At 36.8% G+C, this 20,634-nt stretch overlaps 1 protein-coding gene across 4 annotated transcripts in view; it reads left to right on the top strand.

The window, feature by feature from the left end:
* The window catches only part of NEK1 (NIMA related kinase 1), a 212,879-nt gene that overhangs the window by 32,546 nt on the left and 159,699 nt on the right, over nucleotides 1-20,634 (top strand). For all 4 annotated transcript variants that reach the window (XM_029201660.1, XM_029201661.1, XM_029201662.1 and 1 more), the window contains exons 5-9: nucleotides 10,802-10,885; nucleotides 13,343-13,410; nucleotides 13,536-13,622; nucleotides 15,601-15,655; nucleotides 17,769-17,969. In XM_029201660.1, coding sequence (XP_029057493.1) covers nucleotides 10,802-10,885; nucleotides 13,343-13,410; nucleotides 13,536-13,622; nucleotides 15,601-15,655; nucleotides 17,769-17,969 — 495 coding nt within the window. The remainder of the gene's footprint in view (nucleotides 1-10,801; nucleotides 10,886-13,342; nucleotides 13,411-13,535; nucleotides 13,623-15,600; nucleotides 15,656-17,768; nucleotides 17,970-20,634) is intronic.

Below are 20,634 nucleotides of genomic sequence, written 5' to 3'. Positions count from 1 at the left end.
ATTTCGTTTGCCCCACTATCTCTTCTGTTCCACATTATTGTACAGTATCCCCTTTTCATTGCCTGTCACAATTTGTTTTAAAAAACAGAACGTTTTCATTACATTTAAGTAGTGGAGAATTGCCTGTGGAAATACAGTTAAGAAGGTTTTTTCGCTTATCTTACGTGGAACCCAAACATCAAAGCGTTTGACATAACCAAGCTGGTGCAAATGATTTTCAGCCCTTGATTTGGATATTCTGAGTATGATAGCTACCTCCCAGGTGGTGTAATGTTGATTGTTCTCAATTAACGTCTCGATTTGATCGCTATCAACTTCATATGGTCTACCCGACAGTGGAGCATCGTCCAGTGAGAAATCTCCATCATGAAACTGTGCAAACTGCTTTTGACATGTCAGAGCACCTTCTCCATACACTGCACAAATCTTTTTTTGCATTTCGGTTGTGTTTTTACCTTCCTGAAATGATAAAACATAATATGCCGAAAATGTTGCTTTTTCTCTTCCATCTTCAATATTAAAATGGCTACACAAAAATTCACCAATTTTGATGTCTTTTTTAATTTTTATTTTATTTTTTTATTATTATTTTATTTTGGCTGCATTGGGTCTTGGGTCTTCGTTGCTGCGCACGGGCTTTCTCTAGTTGTGGCGAGCAGGGGTCTACTCTTTGTTCTGGTGCACGGGCTTCTCACTGCAATGGCTTCTTGTTGCAGAGCATGGGCTCTAGGTGCACAGGCTTCATTAGTTGCAGTATGCGGGCTCAGTAGTTGTGGCTCATGGGCTCTAGAGCGCAAGCTCAGTAGTTGTGGTGCACGGTCTTAGTTGCTCTGAGGTGTGTGGGATCTTCCTGGACCAGGGATCGAACCCGTGTCCCGTGCATTGCAGGCGGATTCTTAACCACTGCGCCACCGGGGAAGTCCCTGATGTCTTTTTTTAAATGCATGCTGATATGACAGCTGTCACATACAATCTAACAAAATTGTTTCAAACGAAGTTAAAGACAGCTAAATGCTACTAGAGCCATCTTACGGAAAAAAACCGAACGAACCTTTTGGCCAACCAAATATATAAAATGAAATGAGAGGGGCTTTCCTGGTGGCACCATGGTTAAGAATCTGCCTGCTGTGCAGGGGACATGGGTTCGAGCCCTGAGCCAGGAAGATCCCACATGCTGCATAGCAACTAAGCCCGTGTGCCACAACTACTGAGCCTGCGCTCTAGAGCCCGCAAGCCACAACTACTGAGCCTGCGCACCACAACTACTGAAGCCCGCGTGCCTAGAGCCCCATGCTCTGGAACAAGAGAAGCCACCACAATGAGAAGCCTGTGCACCGCAACAAAGAGTAACTCCTGCTTGCCGCAACTAGAGAAAGCCGGTGCACAGCAACAAAGACCCAACACAGCCAAAGATAAATAAATCAATAAATTTTTTTTAAAAAGTAAATGAGAGATGAATTTAAATGTTTCACAATACAAATGTCAACTAAGCACAAAGAAGACAGTAATGCAGGAAATAGGGACAAAAGAACCACAAGGCATATAGAAAACAAATAGCAAAGTGACAGAAATAACCCTCCATATCAGTCATCCTTATAAAAGGAAGGGAATTCTGACATATAATACAGTGGATTGACCTTGAGAACATTATGTTAAGTGAAATAAGCCAGTCACAAAAAGATGAATACTGTATGATTCCATGTGTATGACATACTTAGAGTACTCGAAATCATAGAGACAGAAAGCAGAATAGTGATGTCTAGGGAAGAGGGAAAGAGGGGAGTGGGGAGAACTGTTTAACATTTAATGTTTCAGTTTTACAAAATGAAAAGAGTTGTACAGGTGGTGATAAGTTGTACAACAATATGAATGTACTTAATACCACTGAAGTATGCACTTAAAATGGTTAAGGTGGTAAATTCTGTGTTCTGTGTATTTTACTACAATTAAAAATCTTTTTAAATATACATGAAGGTAATACAATTATAAGGATCCTTAGCACTCTCATAGGTGAGGAACCTTTCTTCAAAAACAAACGGTAAAGTCAGTAGAAAGCAGAGAAAACTATTCTGGTGGACCTGGGATATCTGCTTTCTGGGCAAATTACACGGAAGTTAAATAGTAAATAAGCTCTTATAACCTCTTACAGGCGCTCTAAGATCAATTTACGGTTCTATTAGAGAGAAAGCCAAGTTCCGTTTTTCCACTAATATAATATTTGGCAGTAAAAGTTTCTCAAAAGATTTTTTACAAAGAATAAACATGTTAAAACAGCATACTTTAGTAAATTTTAACACATTTCATTGCACAAAGAAACCTGAGTTTTGGAGCAGAGAAGGTGGATTGTGGAACTGTTTTAGTGCTCTAAGGCAGTCTATAGTAATGGAAATGACACGTACACATAAAGCTGTAATTCAGACGTCTAAGTGTATGATAATTACCATGTGTTTAGTTGGGCTGGCTCAGCATTTTATACCATTGGAATTTGGCAAATAGGGACAAATAAGGACATTCTCTTTTGAGCAAGAGAATGCCATTATCCCAACATTATTTTGTAAATATTAATGTGAGCTAATGTGTACAAGGAAGTGAAGAGGAGGAGCGGTTAGAAGCAGGCCTATAATTTAATGGCCTTCCCTCCCCTCCAGCCCTGATGTAAGACAGGCTGAACTAGACGGACAGAGGGAGCACAGACTTGTGCCCTCCTCCTCCTCCTCACAACTTCGCTCTGGAACCTCGTCTTCTGTCAGGTTTTGCTTTATCGCCTCCAGGCTGAGTTGGCTGTTGTCCTCTGTGCTGTCAACACTCAGAGCATCACCTCTGCTCTACTTACTCATCTCCCTCCTGGTCTCTGATGCGGGCCAGCAAACTCTGCCCACGTCTTTCTTTGTAAATAAAGTTTTATTTAAACAGTTCATGCTTATTTGTTTGCATATAATCTCTGGCTGCATTTATACTACAGTGGCAAATCTGACTTGGGACAGAGACCATAGGGTCTGCAAAACCTGAAATATTTACCCTCTGGCCCTTGACAGAATAAATTTGCTGACTGCTGCTCTGTGAGCTCTTTTATTAACTTTTTTGGCCAATTCCAGCCCATATCAGGTACATTGTTGGTGCTGAATACATTTTTGTCAAATTATAAAGGAGTACAGGTATGGGAAATATGGTAATGAAAAACATTAATCTGTAAAACGAGGCATTGGTGGTTTCTAGCATGTGTCCCAGGCACTCCAGGTAGACTGTATAACAATAAGACTCAGCTGAGCTGAATTTTCATTTTCGTTTTATACTTTTCCTGACCCCTCCCTGCTGGAGTTAATTGCTTTCTCAGTGCACATTTCTGTTATAAGACTTGTGCATTTTATGAGGTATTTGTCTAAAAGTGTATTTCTACCACTGTATGAACGAACTCAGAGAACTATATTTAATTTTTCTACTTACGGCGCCTTATGTGAATATGGAAAGGAACTTAAAATTTGTGTAGTCCCCAGTAAATATCTACCGAACTGAACCAAGAGGGTTGTTTATTAAAAAAACATGGACCTCCCTGGTGGTGCAGTGGTTGAGAGTCCACCTGCCGATGCAGGGGACACGGGTTCGTGTTCCGGTCCGGGAAGAGCCCACGTGCCGCGGAGCTGCTAGGCCCGTGAGCCATGGCTGCTGAGCCTGCGCGTCCAGAGCCTGTGCTCCGCAACGGGAGAGGCCACAACAGTGAGAGGCCCGCGTACCGCAAAAAAAAAAAAAAGGGGGGGGGGGAGTAGGGGTTCTTCTCCCCACTCCCCTCTTTCCCTCGTCACTAGACATCACTATTCTATTTTTCTAATTTTTAAAAAATTAATTTTAGGTTACATTTTTTGTTTTGTTTCTTTGTTTGTTTTTGAATTTTATTTTATTTACTTTTTTATACAGTAGGTTCTTATTAGTCATCAATTTTATACAAATCAGTGTATACATGTCAATCCCAGTCACCCAATTCATCACACCACCATCCCCACCCCCCCGCGGCTTTCCCCCCTTGGTGTCCATACGTTTGTTCTCTACATCTGTGTCTCAACTTCTGCCCTGCAAACCGGTTCATCTGTACCATTTTTCTAGGTTCCACATACATGCATTAATATACGATATTTGTTTTTCTGTTTCTGACTTACTTCACTCTGTATGACAGTCTCTAGATCCATCCATGTCTCAACAAATGACCCAATTTAATTCCTTTTTATGGCTGAGTAATATTCCATTGTATTTATGTACCACTTCTTCTTTATCCATTCGTCTGTCGATGGGCATTTAGGTTGCTTCCATGACCTGGCTATTGTAAATAGTGCTGCAATGAACATAGGGGTGCATGTTTCTTTTTGAATTATGCTTTTCTCTGTGTACATGCCCAGTAGTGGGATTGCTGGGTCATATGGTAATTCTGTTTTTAGTTTTTTAAGGAACCTCCATACTGTTCTCCATAGTGGCTGTATCAATTTACATTCCCACCAACAGTGCAAGAGGGTTCCCTTTTCTCCACACCCTCTCCAGCATTTGTTGTTTGTAGATTTTCTCATGATGCCCATTCTAACTGGTGTGAGGTGATACCTCATTGTAGTTTTGATTTGCATTTCTCTAATAATTGGTGATGTTGAGCAGCTTTTCATGTGCTTCTTGGCCATCTATATGTCTTCTTTGGAGAAATGTCTATTTAGGTCTACTGCCTATTTTTAGATTAGGTTGTTTGTTTGTTTAATATTGAGCTGCATGAGCTGTTTATATATTTTGGAGATTAATCCTTTGTTGATTCATTTGCAAATATTTTCTCCCATTCTAAGCGTTATCTTTTCATCTTGTTTATGGTTTCCGTTGCTGTGCAAAAGCTTTTAAGTTTCATTAGGTCCCATTTGTTTACTTTTGTTTTTATTTCCATTACTCTACGAGGTGGATCAAAAAAGATCTTGCTGTGATTTATGTCAAAGCGTGTTCTTCCTATGTTTTCCTCTAAGAGTTTTATACTGTCCGGTCTTACATTTAAGTCTCTAATCCATTTTGAGTTTATTTTTGTGTATGGTGTTAGGGAGTGTCCTAATTTCATTCTTTTACATGTAGCTGTCCAGTTTTCCCAGCATCACTTATTGAAGAGACTGCCTTTTCTCCATTGTATATCCTTGCCTCCTTTGTCATAGATGAGTTGACCATAGGTTTGTGGGTTTATCTCTGGGCTTTCTATCTTCTTCCATTGATCTATGTTTCTGTTTTTGTGCTAGTACCATATTGTCTTCATTACTGTAGCTTTGTATTAGAGTCTGAAGTCAGGGAGTCTGATTCCTCCCACTCCATTTTTTTCGCTCAAGATTGCTTTTGCTATTTGGGGTCTTTTGTGCCTCCATACAAATTTTAAGATTTTTTTGTTCTAGTTCTGTAAAAAATGCCATTGGTAAATTGATAGGGATTGCATTGAATCTGTAGATTGCTTTGGGTAGTATAGTCATTTTCACAATATTGATTCTTCCAATGTAAGAACATGGTATATCTCTCCATCCATTGGTATCATCTTTAATTTCTTTCATCAGTGTCTTATAGTTTTCTGCATACAGGTCTTTTGTCTCCCTAGGTAGGTTTATTCCTAGGTATTTTATTCTTTTTGTTGCAGTGGTAAATGGGAGTGTTTCCTTAATTTCGCTTTCAGATTTTTCATCATTAGTGTATAGGAATGCAAGAGATTTCTGTGCATTAATTTTGTATCCTGAAACTTTACCAAATTCATTGGTTAGCTCTAGTAGCTCTCTGGTGGCATTCTTAGGATTCTCTATGTATAGTATCATGTCATCTGCAAACAGTGACAGTTTTACTTCTTCTTTTCCAATTTGTATTCCTTCTATTTCTTTTTCTTCTCTCATTGCCGTGGCTAGGACTTCCAAAACTATGTTGAATCATAGTGGTGAGAGTGGACATCCTTGTCTTGTTCCTGATCTTAGAGGAAATGCTTTCAGCATTTCACCATTGAGAATGATGTTTGCTCTGGGTTTGTCATATATGGCCTTTATTATGTTGAGGTAGGTTCCCTCTGTGCCCACTTTCTGGAGAGTTTTTATCATAAATGGGTGTTGAATTTTGTCAAAAACTTTTTCTGCATCTATTGAGATGATCATATGGTTTTTATTCTTCAATTTGTTAATATGGTGTATCACATTGATAGATTTGCATATATTGAAGAATCCTTGCATCCCTGGGTTAAATCCCACTTGATCATGGTGTATGATCCTTTTAATGTGTTGTTGGAATCTGTTTGCTAGTATTTTGTTGAGGATTTTTGCATCTATATTCATCAGTGATATTGGTCTGTAATTTTCTTTTTTTTGTAATATCTTTGCCTGGTTTTGGTATCAAGGTGATGGTGGCCTCATAGAATGAGTTTGGGAGTGTTCCTTCCTCTGCAATTTTTTGGAAGAGTTTGAAAAGGATGGGTGTTACTTATTCTCTAAATGTTTGATAGAATTTACCTGTGAAGCCATCTGGTCCTGGACTTTTGTTTTTTGGAAGATTTTTAATCACAGTTTCGATTTCATTACTTGTGGTTGGTCTGTTCATATTTTCTATTTCTTCCTGGTTCAGTCTTGGACGGTTATACCTTTCTAAGAATTTGTCCGTTTCTTCCAGGTTGTCCATTTTATTGGCATAGAGTTGCTTGTAGTAGTCTCTTAGGATGCTTTGTATTTCTACGATGTATGTTGTAACTTCTCCTTTTTCATTTCTAATTTTATTGATTTGAGTCCTTTCCTTCTTTTTCTTGATGAGTCTGGCTAATGGTTTATCAATTTTGTTTATCTTCTCAAAGAAGCAGCTTTTAGTTTTATCGATCTTTGCTATTGTTTTCTTTGTTTCTATTTCATTTATTTCTGATCTGATCTTTACAATTTCTTTCCTTCTGCTAACTTTGGGTTTTGCTTGTTTTTCTTTCTCTAGTTCCTTTAGGTGTAAGGTTAGCTTGTTTATTTGAGATTTTTCTTGTTTGTTGAGGTAGGCTTGTATTGCTATAAACTTCCCTCTTAGAACTGCTTTTGTTGCATCCCATAGGTTTTTGGATCATCGTGTTTTCATTGTCATTTGTCTCGAGTTATTTTTTGATTTCCTCTTTGATTTCTTCAGTGATCTCTTGGTTATTTAGTAACGTATTGTTTAGCCTCCATGTGCTTGTGTTTTTTTTCCCTGTGATTCATTTCTAATCTCATAGCACTGTGGTCAGAAAAGATGCTTGATGTGATTTCAGTTTTCTTAAATTTACTGAGGCTTGATTTGTGACCCAAGATGTGATCTATTCTGAAGAATATTCCTTGCGCACTTGAGAAGAAAGTGTAATCTGCTGTTTTTGGATGGAATGTCCTATAAATATCAATTAAATCCGTCTGGTCTATTGTGTCATTTAAAGCTTCTGTTTCCTTTTTTATTTTCATTTTGGATTATCTGTCCATTGGTGTAAGTGAGGTGTTAAAGTCCCCCAGTATTTTTGTGTTACTGTCGATTTCCTCTTTTATAGCTGTTAGCAGTTGCCTTATGTATTGAGGTGCTCCTTTGTTGGTTGCATATATATTTATAATTGTTATATCTTCTTCTTGGGTTGATCCCTTGATCATTATGTAGTGTCCTTCCTTGTCTCTTGTAACATTCTTTATTTTAAAGTCTATTTAATCTGATATGAGTATTGCTACTCCAGCTTTCTTTTGATTTCCATTTGCATGGAATATCTTTTTCCATCCCCTCACTTTCAGTCTGTATGTGTCCCTTGGTCTGAAGTGGGTCTCCTATAGACAGCATATATATGGGTCTTGTTTTTGTATCCATTCAGCAAGCCTGTGTCTTTTGGTTGAACATTTAATTCATTCACGTTTAAGTAATTATCAATATGTATGTTCCTATGACCATTTTCTTAATTGTTTTGGGTTTGTTTTTGTAGGTCCTTTTCTTCTCTTGTGTTTCCCACTTAGAGAAATTCCTTGAGCATTTGTAGAGCTGCTTTGGTGGTGCTGAATTCTCTTGGCTTTTGCTTGTCTGTAAAGCTTTTGATATCTCCATCAGATCTGAATGAGATCCTTGCTGGGTAGAGTAATCTTGGTTGTAGGTTCTTCCCTTTCATCACTTTAAGTATATCATGACACTCCCTTCTGGGTTGTAGAGTTCCTGCTGAGAAATCAGCTGTTAACCTTATGGGAGTTCCCTTGTATGTTATTTTTTTTTTTCCCTTGCTGCTTTCAATAATTTTTCTTTGTCTTTAATTTTTGCCAATTTGATTACTAGGTGTCCTGGTGCGTTTCTCCTTGGGTTTATCCTACGTGGGACTCTCTTCACTTTCTGGACTTGGGTGACTATTTCCTTTCCCATGATAGGGAAATTTTCGACTATGATCTCTTCAAATATTTTCTCTGGTCCTTTGTCTCTCTCTTCTCCTTCTGGGAACCCTGTAATGCGAATGTTGTTGCGTTTAATGTTGTCCCAGAGGTCTCTTAGGCTGTCTTCATTGTTTTTTCTTTATTCTGTTCCGCAGCAGTGAATTCCATCATTCTGTCTTCCAGGTTGCTTATCCGTTCTTCTGCCTCAGTTATTCTGCTATTGGTTCCTTCTAGAGTAGTTTTCGTTTCAGTTATTGTATTGTTCATCTCTGTTTGTTTTTTCTTTAATTCTTTGTTAAACATTTCTTGCATCTTCTCAATCTTTGCCTCCATTCTTTTCCCGAGGTCCTGGATCATCTTCACTATCATTATTCTGAATTCTTTTTCTGGAAGGTTGCCTATCTCCACTTTGTTTAGTTGTTTTTCTGGGGTTTTATCTTGTTCCTTCATCTGGTACACAGCCCTCTGCCTTTTCATCTTGTCTGACTTTCTGTGAATGTGGTTTTTGTTCCCCAGGCTGCAGGATTGTAATTCTTCTTGCTTCTCAAGTTAATCTCTTTTAAGGCTAAATGTGCATATGCCAACATTAGCAGCCTGAATCTTATAATGCCTCTTTGTTCTGTAAAAGAAACTAGCATTCAGAGCCTGGCAGGATGGTTCTCTGGGACATTAGTCTGCCATCTTCTTGGACTCTCTGCTCACTGAACAAAGTTGTTATCCCTTGTCTCCCAATTCATTGGCCTGCTAGGGTTGGATGGTCTCCTGCAGAGGTGGGCGGTGGCTGTGGCTCACCATGGGGATAAGGACACTGGCAGCAGAAGTGCTGGGAAGTAGCACTTGGCATGAGCCCTCCCAGAGTCTCTAGTTTTAGGTTACTTTAATGTAACATTTGTTCTTTAAAAAAAATACTGAAGAGGTAAGAATAAAAAGTAAAGCCTGCTACTTGCCTTTCATTCATTCTTCTGAAAATGTACTTCCCTGAAGAAGACACTGTTAACTTATGGGTAGCTGTCCTTCTGTGCATCCTCCCTACACACAGCACACAGTTGTAAACAATTATACAGAGTTCTGGTACGTTACAGACAGAAAGAGACTTAAAAAAAGGAGTGCGCTCTGCATACCGTGCTGTGACTTTCTCCTTTTCCCTTCACAGTGTACATACGTAGAAGTACTTCCTTCTTCCCAGTGGCTGCATAGAATTCTAGTGATTCCAGCTGTGATATTTTCCCAGGCCCTTGATGATGTTTAGGTGGAGCAAAAATGCTGGAGTACCTATCCTTGTACATATTCTTTTGTATTTGTGACATTTTATCTGTAGGATAAATTTGAAATTTCAGTTGCTCTTTCAAATGGTATGTAAATTTAAAATTTTTACCAAGTAACTGTAATTAACTTTCTCACAAACAGGGTATGCAAAGACTTATTTCCTCACATCCTGGCCAACATTGTTTATCACTTCATCTTTGTCAGGTTACAGTGGTATCTTGTTTAATTGCTATTTTCTTAATTTCGAGGGAAGTTAGTATTTGGTTTATGTGTTGATTGGCTTATGTTTCCTCTGTCATTTGCCTTTCCCGTCTTCTGTCCACTTCTTATTTTGGCTGCCATGTTTTTCTCAGTGATGTGGAAGAACTGTTGTGTATTAGAGGATTAGCAGTCTATCAGTTATGTTGCAGGTATTTTCTCAAATAATTATTAAATTTAATTGTATATTTTGCCATCCAGGTGTTTTAAAATTTATATAGGGAACTTTTCTTGTGACTTGTGGGTTTGGTATCATGTTTTGGAAGTCCTGCGTCAGTCAGAGAGTATAGAAAATTAACCTGTGTTTTCTTCCTCGCTTTAAACTTTAATTTTTTCATGTTTAAAAATGCCGTCTACTCGGAATTTTTTTGGTGTTAGGAGTGAGGTAGAAATTCAGCCTTTTTACTTTCAAGTGGCCAACTCCAGAGTGTGTGTTTTTATGTGATGAATGGGGGGCGAGAAAAAAGTCAGAGATGTCTTCCAAATTTCCAGCCTAATTTTTTTCGTCTTATGATTTTTGTTTACGTATATAGAAATAAAGATATATTTAACAACAAAGAAAAGTCACTTACCATCATACTGTACTAAAATATAAAGTCATTCCATTTTTCACTTTTCTCTGGAAATTTCTTTCCACATTAATTCTGATTTATAGGAGATGCTTCAGTAGCAGTGTCTTACATTTAAACTTACCATGTGTGCTGCACATAATGTGTCAGTTGGCTCGAATATCTACCTAATGTTGGTGACATTAATTACAGTACAGTGAAGTGAAACATTATAGCCTGATTATTTTAAGGATTTAGTTCCCCTCATCCCTGAATATTTCTGAAGCATTTTAATGATCAAGGAAAGGCTACTGTGAAATGTAAATTTTAAAAGAAATGACAGATCTTATTTTTCCCCCCTAGATTTTGGACTGGTTTGTACAGATATGTTTGGCCCTGAAACATGTACATGATAGAAAAATTCTTCATCGAGACATAAAATCACAGGTAAGTTTATTATGTCACTACTAACTTCTCAGTGGATGTGGACATGGGGCCAGCATTGTCTTGGGCTAGAATGTTTGAGCTTGGTGCAGTCTGCATCCGACTGTCTTCTCCCTTCACGGTCCCCACTCCACTGTAACCCTGAATATCACACAGGCGTCGTGTGTTAGGTCTTTGCCTGCTTTTCGTGTCCTGCTCTTTCATTATGATGGAAGAAATCCAAAACAATGGTTATGTTGAAGGGATTTGTTTTTTGTTTTTTTTTTTTGAGATTTTGCATGTTTGAAGATTCTTCTACTTTATTTTTTTTTAAGTTTTGAAAAGATTTATTTACTTTTTATTTATTTATTTTTGGCTGCATTGGGTCTTTGCGCGGGCTTTCTGTAGTTGCGGTGAGCGGGGGCTACTCTTCGTTGCAGTGTGTGGGCTTCTCATTGTGGTGGCTTCTCTTGTGGAGCACGGGCTCTAGGTGCACGGGCTTCAGTTGTTGTGGCACACGGGCTCAGTAGGTATGGCTCGCGAGTTCTAGAGTGCAGGCTCGGTAGTTGTGGTGCACGGGCTTAGTTGCTCCACAGCATGTGGGATCTTCCCGGACCAGGGTTTGAACCCGTGTCCCCTGCCTTGGCAGGTGGATTCTTAACCACTGCGCCACAAGGGAAGTCCAAGATTCTGTAACTTTGATGAGAATTTGGTTATCAACTTCTGGTTAGAAATTGTTTTCTTACAGAATTTTTAAGATGTTGCCCATTTGTCTTTTGGCTTCTTCTGTTGCTGTTTAGGAATTTGCAATCTCTTGCCCTTGTTTCTTCTCTCTGACCCATTTAAGATATTCTCTCTGTCCCACGGTTCTGAAATTTCATAGTTTGTGAATTGGTGAGGCTCACTTTTATTCATTATGCTGTGTACTTTTGAGAATGTATATTTCTTCTAGAAATGTTGTAGAAAATGTTTAGTTATATTTTTTCAAATATTATTTCTCTTTTGCTACTTTCACAGTTGTCTCCTGGATTTTTTTCTAGACACATGTTGGAGCTTCTCAATTCGTCCCTTCAAGTGCCTTATTTGTTCTTTCACGTTTTATCTGTGTCTCTCTCAGTTGTATTCTACATGAATTTTTCGACCTATCTTCTAGTTAACTAAATCCCTTTGAAATTTTGTGTAAACTAGTGCTTTTCTCATCTGTTGACTTTATTATGACTTTTTTTCTCTCCAAGGTTTCTAAATGGTTTTTCATATAGATCTGTTCTTATTGTAATTGGGTTTTGTTTCATAATGTCTTGTTCTTTTCAAATGCATATTTATTTCTTCATTTATTTCTTTGCAAGTTTCTAAATATATTTACTTCAAAGTTTTTATTGGACTGCTTTATAAAACTAATTCTGTCTGTAGTGAATTCTGGTTCTGGTTGTTTTATTGGTTGTTTTTCTTTGCAGTAGCTTTCTTCACGTGTATTGGATTCTTTTGTGGGAGATACTTTGTCCCCACAGCTCACTCATCTTTGCATCGAGGTTTCTTTCACGTTTGCGTCACTTGGGCTCACGCCCTTCCCAGAGTGGGTAGTACAGAGGGGCTTTGTTTCGTGATGTCAAGGCTGTGTGTCTGTCTTCTTACGTCCTTAGGCCTGCAGCTGCTTATGTAGCCTTGTAGCCCCAGGATGAGTAGTGGGAAGGAGAGGGACTATGGTGGGGCTCCCTACCCCATCTTTCCTTTCTCCCGACCCTCTGCCTCCTAATCCCATTTCAGACCATTTTACTCCATTCCACTCAACCCTGCCTTGTGCCATCTTTGGCTGTGAGCATGTGCTTGGTTCACATCTGACTGATAATGGAGTTTAATTCATGTAATCCCACAAACTCCTGGCTCCGCAGTTTGATGATAGAGCATTGGAAACCAGTGGTATGCTTTCTGTCTCTGTGGATTTGCCTATTCTGGACATTTGATACAAATGGATCATATAATATATGACTGTGCCTATTTTAAAATTGGGTTGTCTTTGGTTATTATTGAGTTGTAAGAGTTCTTTATGCTGGATGCAGATTCTTTGTCAGATACGTGATTTGCAAATATTTTCCCCAATTCTGTGGGTTGTCTGTTTACTTTCTTGATGGTGTCCTTTGCACAAAAGTTTTTAATTTAATGAAATCCAATTTATCTGTATTTTCTTTTTTTGCTTGTGCTTTTGGTGTCATATCTAAGAAATCATTGCGTAACCCAGTGGCATGGAGATTTACTCCTGTGTTTTCCTCTAGGAGTTTTATAGTTCTCACATTTAGGTCTAGAATCCATTCTGAGTTAATTTTTGCTTATGGTGTGAGATAGGGGTCTACATTCATTCTTTCGCATGTGGATATCCACTTATCCCAGCATTATTTTTTAACTGGATTCATTTTTATGACAGAAGTCGTTGACTAAGAACTGGACTGTAGCAACATTTCTGGCTTTTTTTCATCTCTTTTACAGAACATATTTTTAACCAAAGATGGGACAATACAACTTGGAGATTTTGGAATCGCTAGAGTTCTTAATAGGTAACATACAGTTTTAAACTTTGGTTTGCTATAATGTCTTCAGTGAAATTTTAATCCCTGGTGATGTATGTGTGGTAATGTCTTTAAATGTCTTAAGCTTCTCCAGTAACTCTCTTTTGTTCTAGTACTGTGGAGCTGGTTCGGACTTGCATAGGGACCCCATACTACTTGTCACCCGAAATCTGTGAAAACAAACCATATAATAATAAAAGGTATTTAAAATTATATTCATTATGTGTTTATTTCCTTTACATCTTTCTCTGTTGTACTGTCTTTATTAACCTTCAGAATATTATTCTAAAATCAGTAATGCACATATGTAGACATATATATACATATGTATGTACATTTTTTTAGTATATAATGAGGGGAATTATAAAGCAGCTATTTCACTATCTTGCTGAAGGAACTATAGAATCTCTTTATTATTTAAGCTATAATGGGAAATAGAGTGCCTTCTTTGTCTTTCTGTTTGTAATAGTCACTTATTGAATTATCATAGTTAATATTTATTGAACACTTACTATATGCCAGGCACTGTTTTAAATGCATTTTATGCATTAACTGTTTTTATCTTCACGATAAACCTTGTGAGTTATAGGTATTATTCATTCCTCCTTTCCTTATAAAGAAACCAAATGCAGAAAGAGGTAAAGTAACTTCAAAGTCCCAGGCATCTGGCTCCCAAGCACAAATTCCTAATCACTGGGCCGTATTATGGCTAACAGATTGACTAATATGTGTGTTGGGAAGAGGAATTCTGCCACTGAATTCCAGTTACCCTTTATTTTCTCTCATACTCACTAATTTAAAAATGCCAACCAAGAAGCATTGGTCTTAATTTTGAAAGCACCCTTAGAAGCTAAAAGGAAGAAAGTGGTAGCTGGCAATAATGCATGTGTTCATGGTTGCTATCCCCCTGCCCGCCCCCCCCCTTTTTTTTGAGGGTAGAGAGGAAGCTGTGTTTCAGACCTGAGCAGAAGGTCTGAGAACGTCATCCGAGGAATGTATTTAAGATCAGTTTAAATTACAATGATCGGCCAAGTCCATGCAGTGTATTATTAGTAGATATTCTAAAAGAAAATAGTATTTTCTTTGAGCTAAAGTAATTTTACATTTTAATGCTGTTTCTGTGTCTTGTGGATAACTCAACTGTGAAAATATTAGTCTTTAAATTTGAAATGGATTTAATCATCCCTTGGAGAATTTTATGTAAAATTGGTTTTGTGGGAAAAATGCTTTAAAAATGTAATGCATGAACATCATCAATTATATTTTGAAATTCATATTTTCCCAAATGTATTTTAAAGTATTTTATTGATAAGATCATTAGTTTAATGTTTTTGTTTATAGCTTTTAGTTTGTAACATGTACAAGTTACTAAAAGCTCAATTACATTTACATTTTTTTCTTAGTTGAATCTTAAAATTAAACAGATTTTGGAGGTTACAGGTTTATATTTGTAGATTTTTGTGAGAGTTTGGGTAAAGATAACTTTAGGATTTTGATAATGGGCTTTATTCTTTTTCAATAAGTTAAACTTCCAGGAGCAGTGGTTTTGTTTTTCTTTTTTTTGACTTCCAAGGACCACTGTAGCTCTAAATTGTGGGGTCTTTTCCTTTTAAAAATAGAAGTAGTCTTTTAGTTACAGAACTATCTGTTTAAGATAAAAGAGCGGAAGAGAGTGGATAAAGAAGATAGTGTAACTAAGTCTTTAAATTAGGAGAAAATAAATTAATGTATTTACATATTTTAGTTGGCTGTCACAGATTTGTTTCAGATTTAATTTTAGTAAATTAATATTTTCTTCATTAAAGCAGTATTTTGCTTTTATAGTATTTAAGAAATTGTGGTATTTTGCAAATAATTGAACAAAACATTTTGATTTATGCAAAATAAAAAAACTAAATGAAGCATCCATGAAATTTACTGATTTTTGTCCTTTTAAATATTAGATTTCTTTAATGAAACTTTTAAAGTAATTACTTGGGCAACAGTTATTTTTCTAATCTGGAATAGCTGCTTTTGTCATTTGGTTATGGTTGTAATTTTAAGTTTGAAAGGTCATGTTTTATGGAACACATACTTTTGCAAAGCATTTTTATGCTGCTTTTGTCTCCTTTAAGTTAAAAAACCTTTTAAAGTAAATTCTGATATTTAGAGAAGATCTCTTATTTTTCTCTTTTCTAGTGACATTTGGGCTCTGGGGTGTGTCCTTTATGAGATGTGCACACTTAAACATGCAGTAAGTAGAAGTTTCTGAGATACTTTAAAAATTATGTCAAAAAGTACGTATAGTGTTTCTGATTTAAAAAAATCATATGCCGTCTTTCAGATGACCCTCTTGTGCTAGAAATTCTTCTCTGTCGGTTTATAAATTTCTCTTCTTTTCTGAGGTATAAATTTAAATCAATTTTCCCTTAATATGTATGCATATATTACATATACATATTATATATGTTATTATAATACATGTATCATACTTTATTCCAGAAAATTATTTCTAAAGACAAATTTGCTGTCTTTTTAATGTTAAATTCACGTATGAATTTGATATTTCAGCTTAACAAACTTATTAATTTCATTTTAGCAGTTTTTCTCAAAGCATCCAAATTATTTCTGTTTGGAATTGAAATTATCTAAAGAACATATCTCAGCATATTCGTTGAGGGGAGATTTTATCAATTTAAATAATGTTTAATATAGAGTATTTAGAAATTTCACTGTTGAGATTCTTTTGAGATCACACATAATTCACCAAAAAGGGGGAGTTCTTATCCAAAATAGGTTGAATTTTAATCACTTTCCATTTTTAAATCTTTTTAAAATGCTTCCCCCACTGATTAAGCCATAATATATTTTCATTACAGAAAACTTAAGGGAAGAGATTAAAATATAAGTAAGTGAATAAATATCAAAAGCAATTCTTCCAGCCAATAATGATTACTTGTAATATTTTGTTGTTTCCTTCTAGACTTATAGAATAATTTATAAAATGAGTTTTTGTTTTTTTTCCCTCAAGATTTTGGTTATATGGTATAAGCAGTTTTATAGTTTGTTTTTATTGCCTGATATTATTTGGGGAGTATTTTTCTTTGTTGTGTTTATTCATAGTTGCATACTCTTCTACTGTATTCCCTTAAGATTTTATTTTTCTGAAGGAAAAAAACATAGACTGCCAAAGTGATATGGCCTGGTGGATATTAGATCTGTACTTTAAGGAACTGGTCAGTTTTTCTGTGACACACAGTCATGTAGGTCTAAATCTACATATTTTTAGATAGTCTTTTCATTTACAATACATTGTTCTGTCACCATTGTTTCTGTATTTTGGAATTGTTTTCCCTTAAGTGGACACATAAAATTAAGTAATTCATTAACCTTTATTTATGAAGAGCTTATCAGTTGAGAGATAAATAAAACTTCATTGTAATGAAAGAATAGAGTAATAACCTATTTCTGCATTTAGGATCCTTCTTAGGTATATAGGTATTTCTAGATGATGGAATTGTACTCAAATCTTAATAAACAATATTTTAAATGCTAGGAGAATTCCACATTTAACAGAACTCTTTTATACTTGGATATAATCACCAGTGCCTAACTTATAGCATGTTTTGTTTTCTTAACGTGTGCATTAAGAACATATTGATAGTGTACAACTGTTCTATACTATTTTAGCTGAGATGTCAAAAGCTTAATTTTACTTTCAAAATGAAATCTCTTTAGATTTTAAACTGCCCCATCTCTTTTTCCCCCCCACTTCAGTTAGAGTTTATATTGTGTTTAATCCTAAAATATATATTCCCATTGATAAGGCTTATATTCCCCTTTGGAATATTTGCCACATCGCTGATCGCATGGCTTTTGGGAGCATCACACACTTAAAAGTAATAATGAGCAGTGTATAAAAGGAAATTAATCAGTACCTTTATTTATTATATTTTTACCAAATAGTTTTAGTTCTGTAGTTAATTTCTTGTTCTAGTTGCTACAGCAGGGGCACAGGAAGGCAGGTGTTAAATGAAGACTACCAGGTTTGCTTGTTTTACCATCTTGATTACTGTTATGTTTTTATAAACTCTTTAATTGATACCTGTATCCCATCTTTTAGTTTTTTGAATAAGTAAAAGTTAATCTTATAGCAAGTGGTACCATTTTATGAGGACTGATACTCTCTTTCAAATGTGTTCTTAAATAACCAAGTGAACCTTGCTCTAGAGAGCATGTGCTGATTAAAACTGGGAAGAGGGTTGCAATTCTGTTCTATATTGATAGGAAAAGTACTGTTTCTCATTGTTGAAACTGACATTTTCGACTTATGTTTCATATACGTTAATTTATTTTCTGGATTTTAGTTTGAAGCTGGCAATATGAAAAACCTGGTACTGAAGATCATATCTGGATCTTTTCCACCCGTGTCTTTGCATTATTCTTATGATCTCCGCAGTTTGCTCTCTCAACTATTTAAAAGAAATCCTAGGGATAGACCATCAGTCAACTCCATATTGGAGAAAGGTTTTATAGCCAAACGCATTGAAAAGTTTCTCTCCCCTCAGGTATGTATTTTTATTTTATAATTAAATTGAACAGTAGGGTTATGGTGCTTGGCTAGGACGTGGCCTCCTCTTTGGAGGAGAGCACATCGCAGCTGTGGGGGAATGCTTGCCTTTACACTGGCATCAGCTTACTTTCTGTTCTCACATAGCTCTCCCCCTTGCTGTCTGCTTTTGAGCTGTGCATCTATAGGAGGGAAAACATACCTTCTGTGTTTCCTCTTAACACTTACTGCTGAACTTCTGAACTTCTCATCACCAAATGTGTGGCAGTTTTTACATACCAAGTAGAATTCATTTCAGCCCTGACCCTGTGTACCTGGAGATCACATCAGATCCCACAGGTTAAGGGCTCTGTCTCTCCCACAAGACCACCCCCACTTCAGAAGCCAGTTTAAGTCACAGGTTGCCACCTGTGCTTCTGAGCGACTTATAAATCAGAGTTTTCCATTTCCCCTTCCTCTGGTTTGATTAATATCTTGCTGGAGCGGCTCACAGAACTCGGAGAAACATTTACTTACGTTCACCAGTTTATTATAAAGCATAGGATAAGGGATACAGATGAATAGCCAGGTGAAGAGGTGCGTATGGTGAGGTCCAGAAGGGTCCCGAGTGTAGGAACTGGGGTCCTTCTTTGAATGTTCACCGATTCAGAAGCTCTCTGAACCCTGTCCTTTTGGTTTTTATGGAGGCTTCATTAGTAGGCACGATCAGTTAAATCATTGGCTCTTGGTGATTGGCTCCAGCCCCTTTCCTCTCCTGGGTAGGGGAGGGGAGTGGCATTGAAAGTTTTAACCCTCTAGTCAGGTGGTTGGTTTCCCTGGCAAGCAGCCTCCATCCTTAGGTGCTTTCCAGATATCATCGCATTAACATAAATTTAGGTGTGTTTGAAAGGGGCTTGTTTTGAACAACAACAGACACTTCTGTGCTCTTCCCGCTGAGGGAATAACAGGGATTTGAGGGCTGTGTGCCAAGAACTGAGCGAAGACCAAGTATATGTTCCCTAACGTCGTCGCCTCAGTACAGAGTTACTCCTCTGTCTCTTGTGTTCCTCTCGTTTGGTTTTCCAATTTATTTTATTGTGGTAAAATAGACATAACATTAAATTTATTATTGTGACAAGTTCTGAGTACGCAATTCAGTAGTACTAACTACATTCATAATGCTGTACAGTGATCACCACATCCGTCTAACTCTTTTCATCTTGGAAAACAGACTCTATACTCATTAACCAGTAACTCTGCTTCCCCTCTCCCCAGCCCTGACACCCATCTTTCTGTACTCTCTGTCTTCTCTGGTTTCTGACAGTAAGATTATTGAACACTTGTGTGCTTCCCTTTCCTCACCTGTGAACAATGGGATAGTAAATGAGGCGGTTGTGAGAATCAAAAGTGACACTGCATGTGAAGTGCCTGATGTCTCATACTTAATAAGTACTCAGTGTACTCAATATATATTAAATATTATCAGTGTATCACTTTATTATGCTAATATAAATATGTTATCTTTATAATTCATATGATTGTAATTGTTTTTTCTGTAACAGAAAATGATTGGAAACCGCTGAAGTGTGGGCATTTATATGTATGTGTAATAGATTATTGACTCATGGTTCCTCCTCTAGTACCTGCATATAGGTGCATAATAAATATTTGTTGTGTTGAATTTTATTTTGACAGGATTTATCAAAAATCTATAAGTCAATTAGTGTAAGTTATTGATATAAATATGATCACCTGAAAGTGGAATTATTTTACGTAGTTTGTGTGGCCTTTGTTGATTTAAATGATCAACAGTGATCACTTATACTCTTGTATAAATCAGATATCTAGCAAAATCATAGTTTTATTACTTTTATATGTTCATGAGATGAGAGGGAAGTGTCGTATATCCTCTGGCTTTTAACAGAACATCCGTATGAACAAACAATCTTTAGAAAACAGAGATGTGGATTTAACTGTTAACATCCAGGAAAACACATTAGTAAGCAAGAAAGCCAATTAAAATTTGGCGGTTAAAGGCCACTTATGTAGGACATAGCTACAATCTCTGAAGTGTGGGTGTCTTACAAGACTCCTTTGTTATAAATAACATTTTCAAGGACAGATTTATGGTGCAGCATACTATTGTTTTTTGGCAACTACTGGAGAAGAAAGAATGACTGCATTTAATCTCGCTGTTTCTTTCCCCCGCATACCAGCAGTTAGGACGTGCAGTCCCAAGGCTGAAGCACTGGAATTCAGTTAGCCAGCTACAAAAGAAATATTCAAGCCTGATATACACAAAGCCTGTAACATCTAAAGACAAAAGGGCAGATTATGGCCGTTAACAGAGTGTTTGACACACATGCTTACTAAATACAAAGTACCCCGTTGCTGTTTATGCACCACTTAGATTTCACTCTTCACGAAAAACTTTCGTTCTTATGATTTTTCTGCTGTATATCACTTGTTCAGTACTTTAACGACAAAGTTTATGATACTTTTTTTAAGGCTTTAACTTTGAAACAATATGAATTTTTACTGTAGCATATGAACTATTATTATCACTATAATATTCTGTACTGTCTTTAAATTTCTAGTCCCTGAATTCTCTCAGTGCCGTCAGCCAGGATCTGTGGGGCATAGTTCTCAGTCCAGCACATCCTGGAGATGTCTTCTTGGATGTG

This window comes from Monodon monoceros, unplaced genomic scaffold (genome assembly GCF_005190385.1).
Source record: "Monodon monoceros isolate NGI ecotype Baffin Bay Population unplaced genomic scaffold, NGI_Narwhal_1 Super_Scaffold_5, whole genome shotgun sequence".
NCBI classification, from domain to species: domain Eukaryota; kingdom Metazoa; phylum Chordata; class Mammalia; order Artiodactyla; family Monodontidae; genus Monodon; species Monodon monoceros.
The sequence above is the reverse complement of the archived record's forward strand: the minus strand, read 5'-3'. Positions and strand labels throughout refer to the sequence as shown.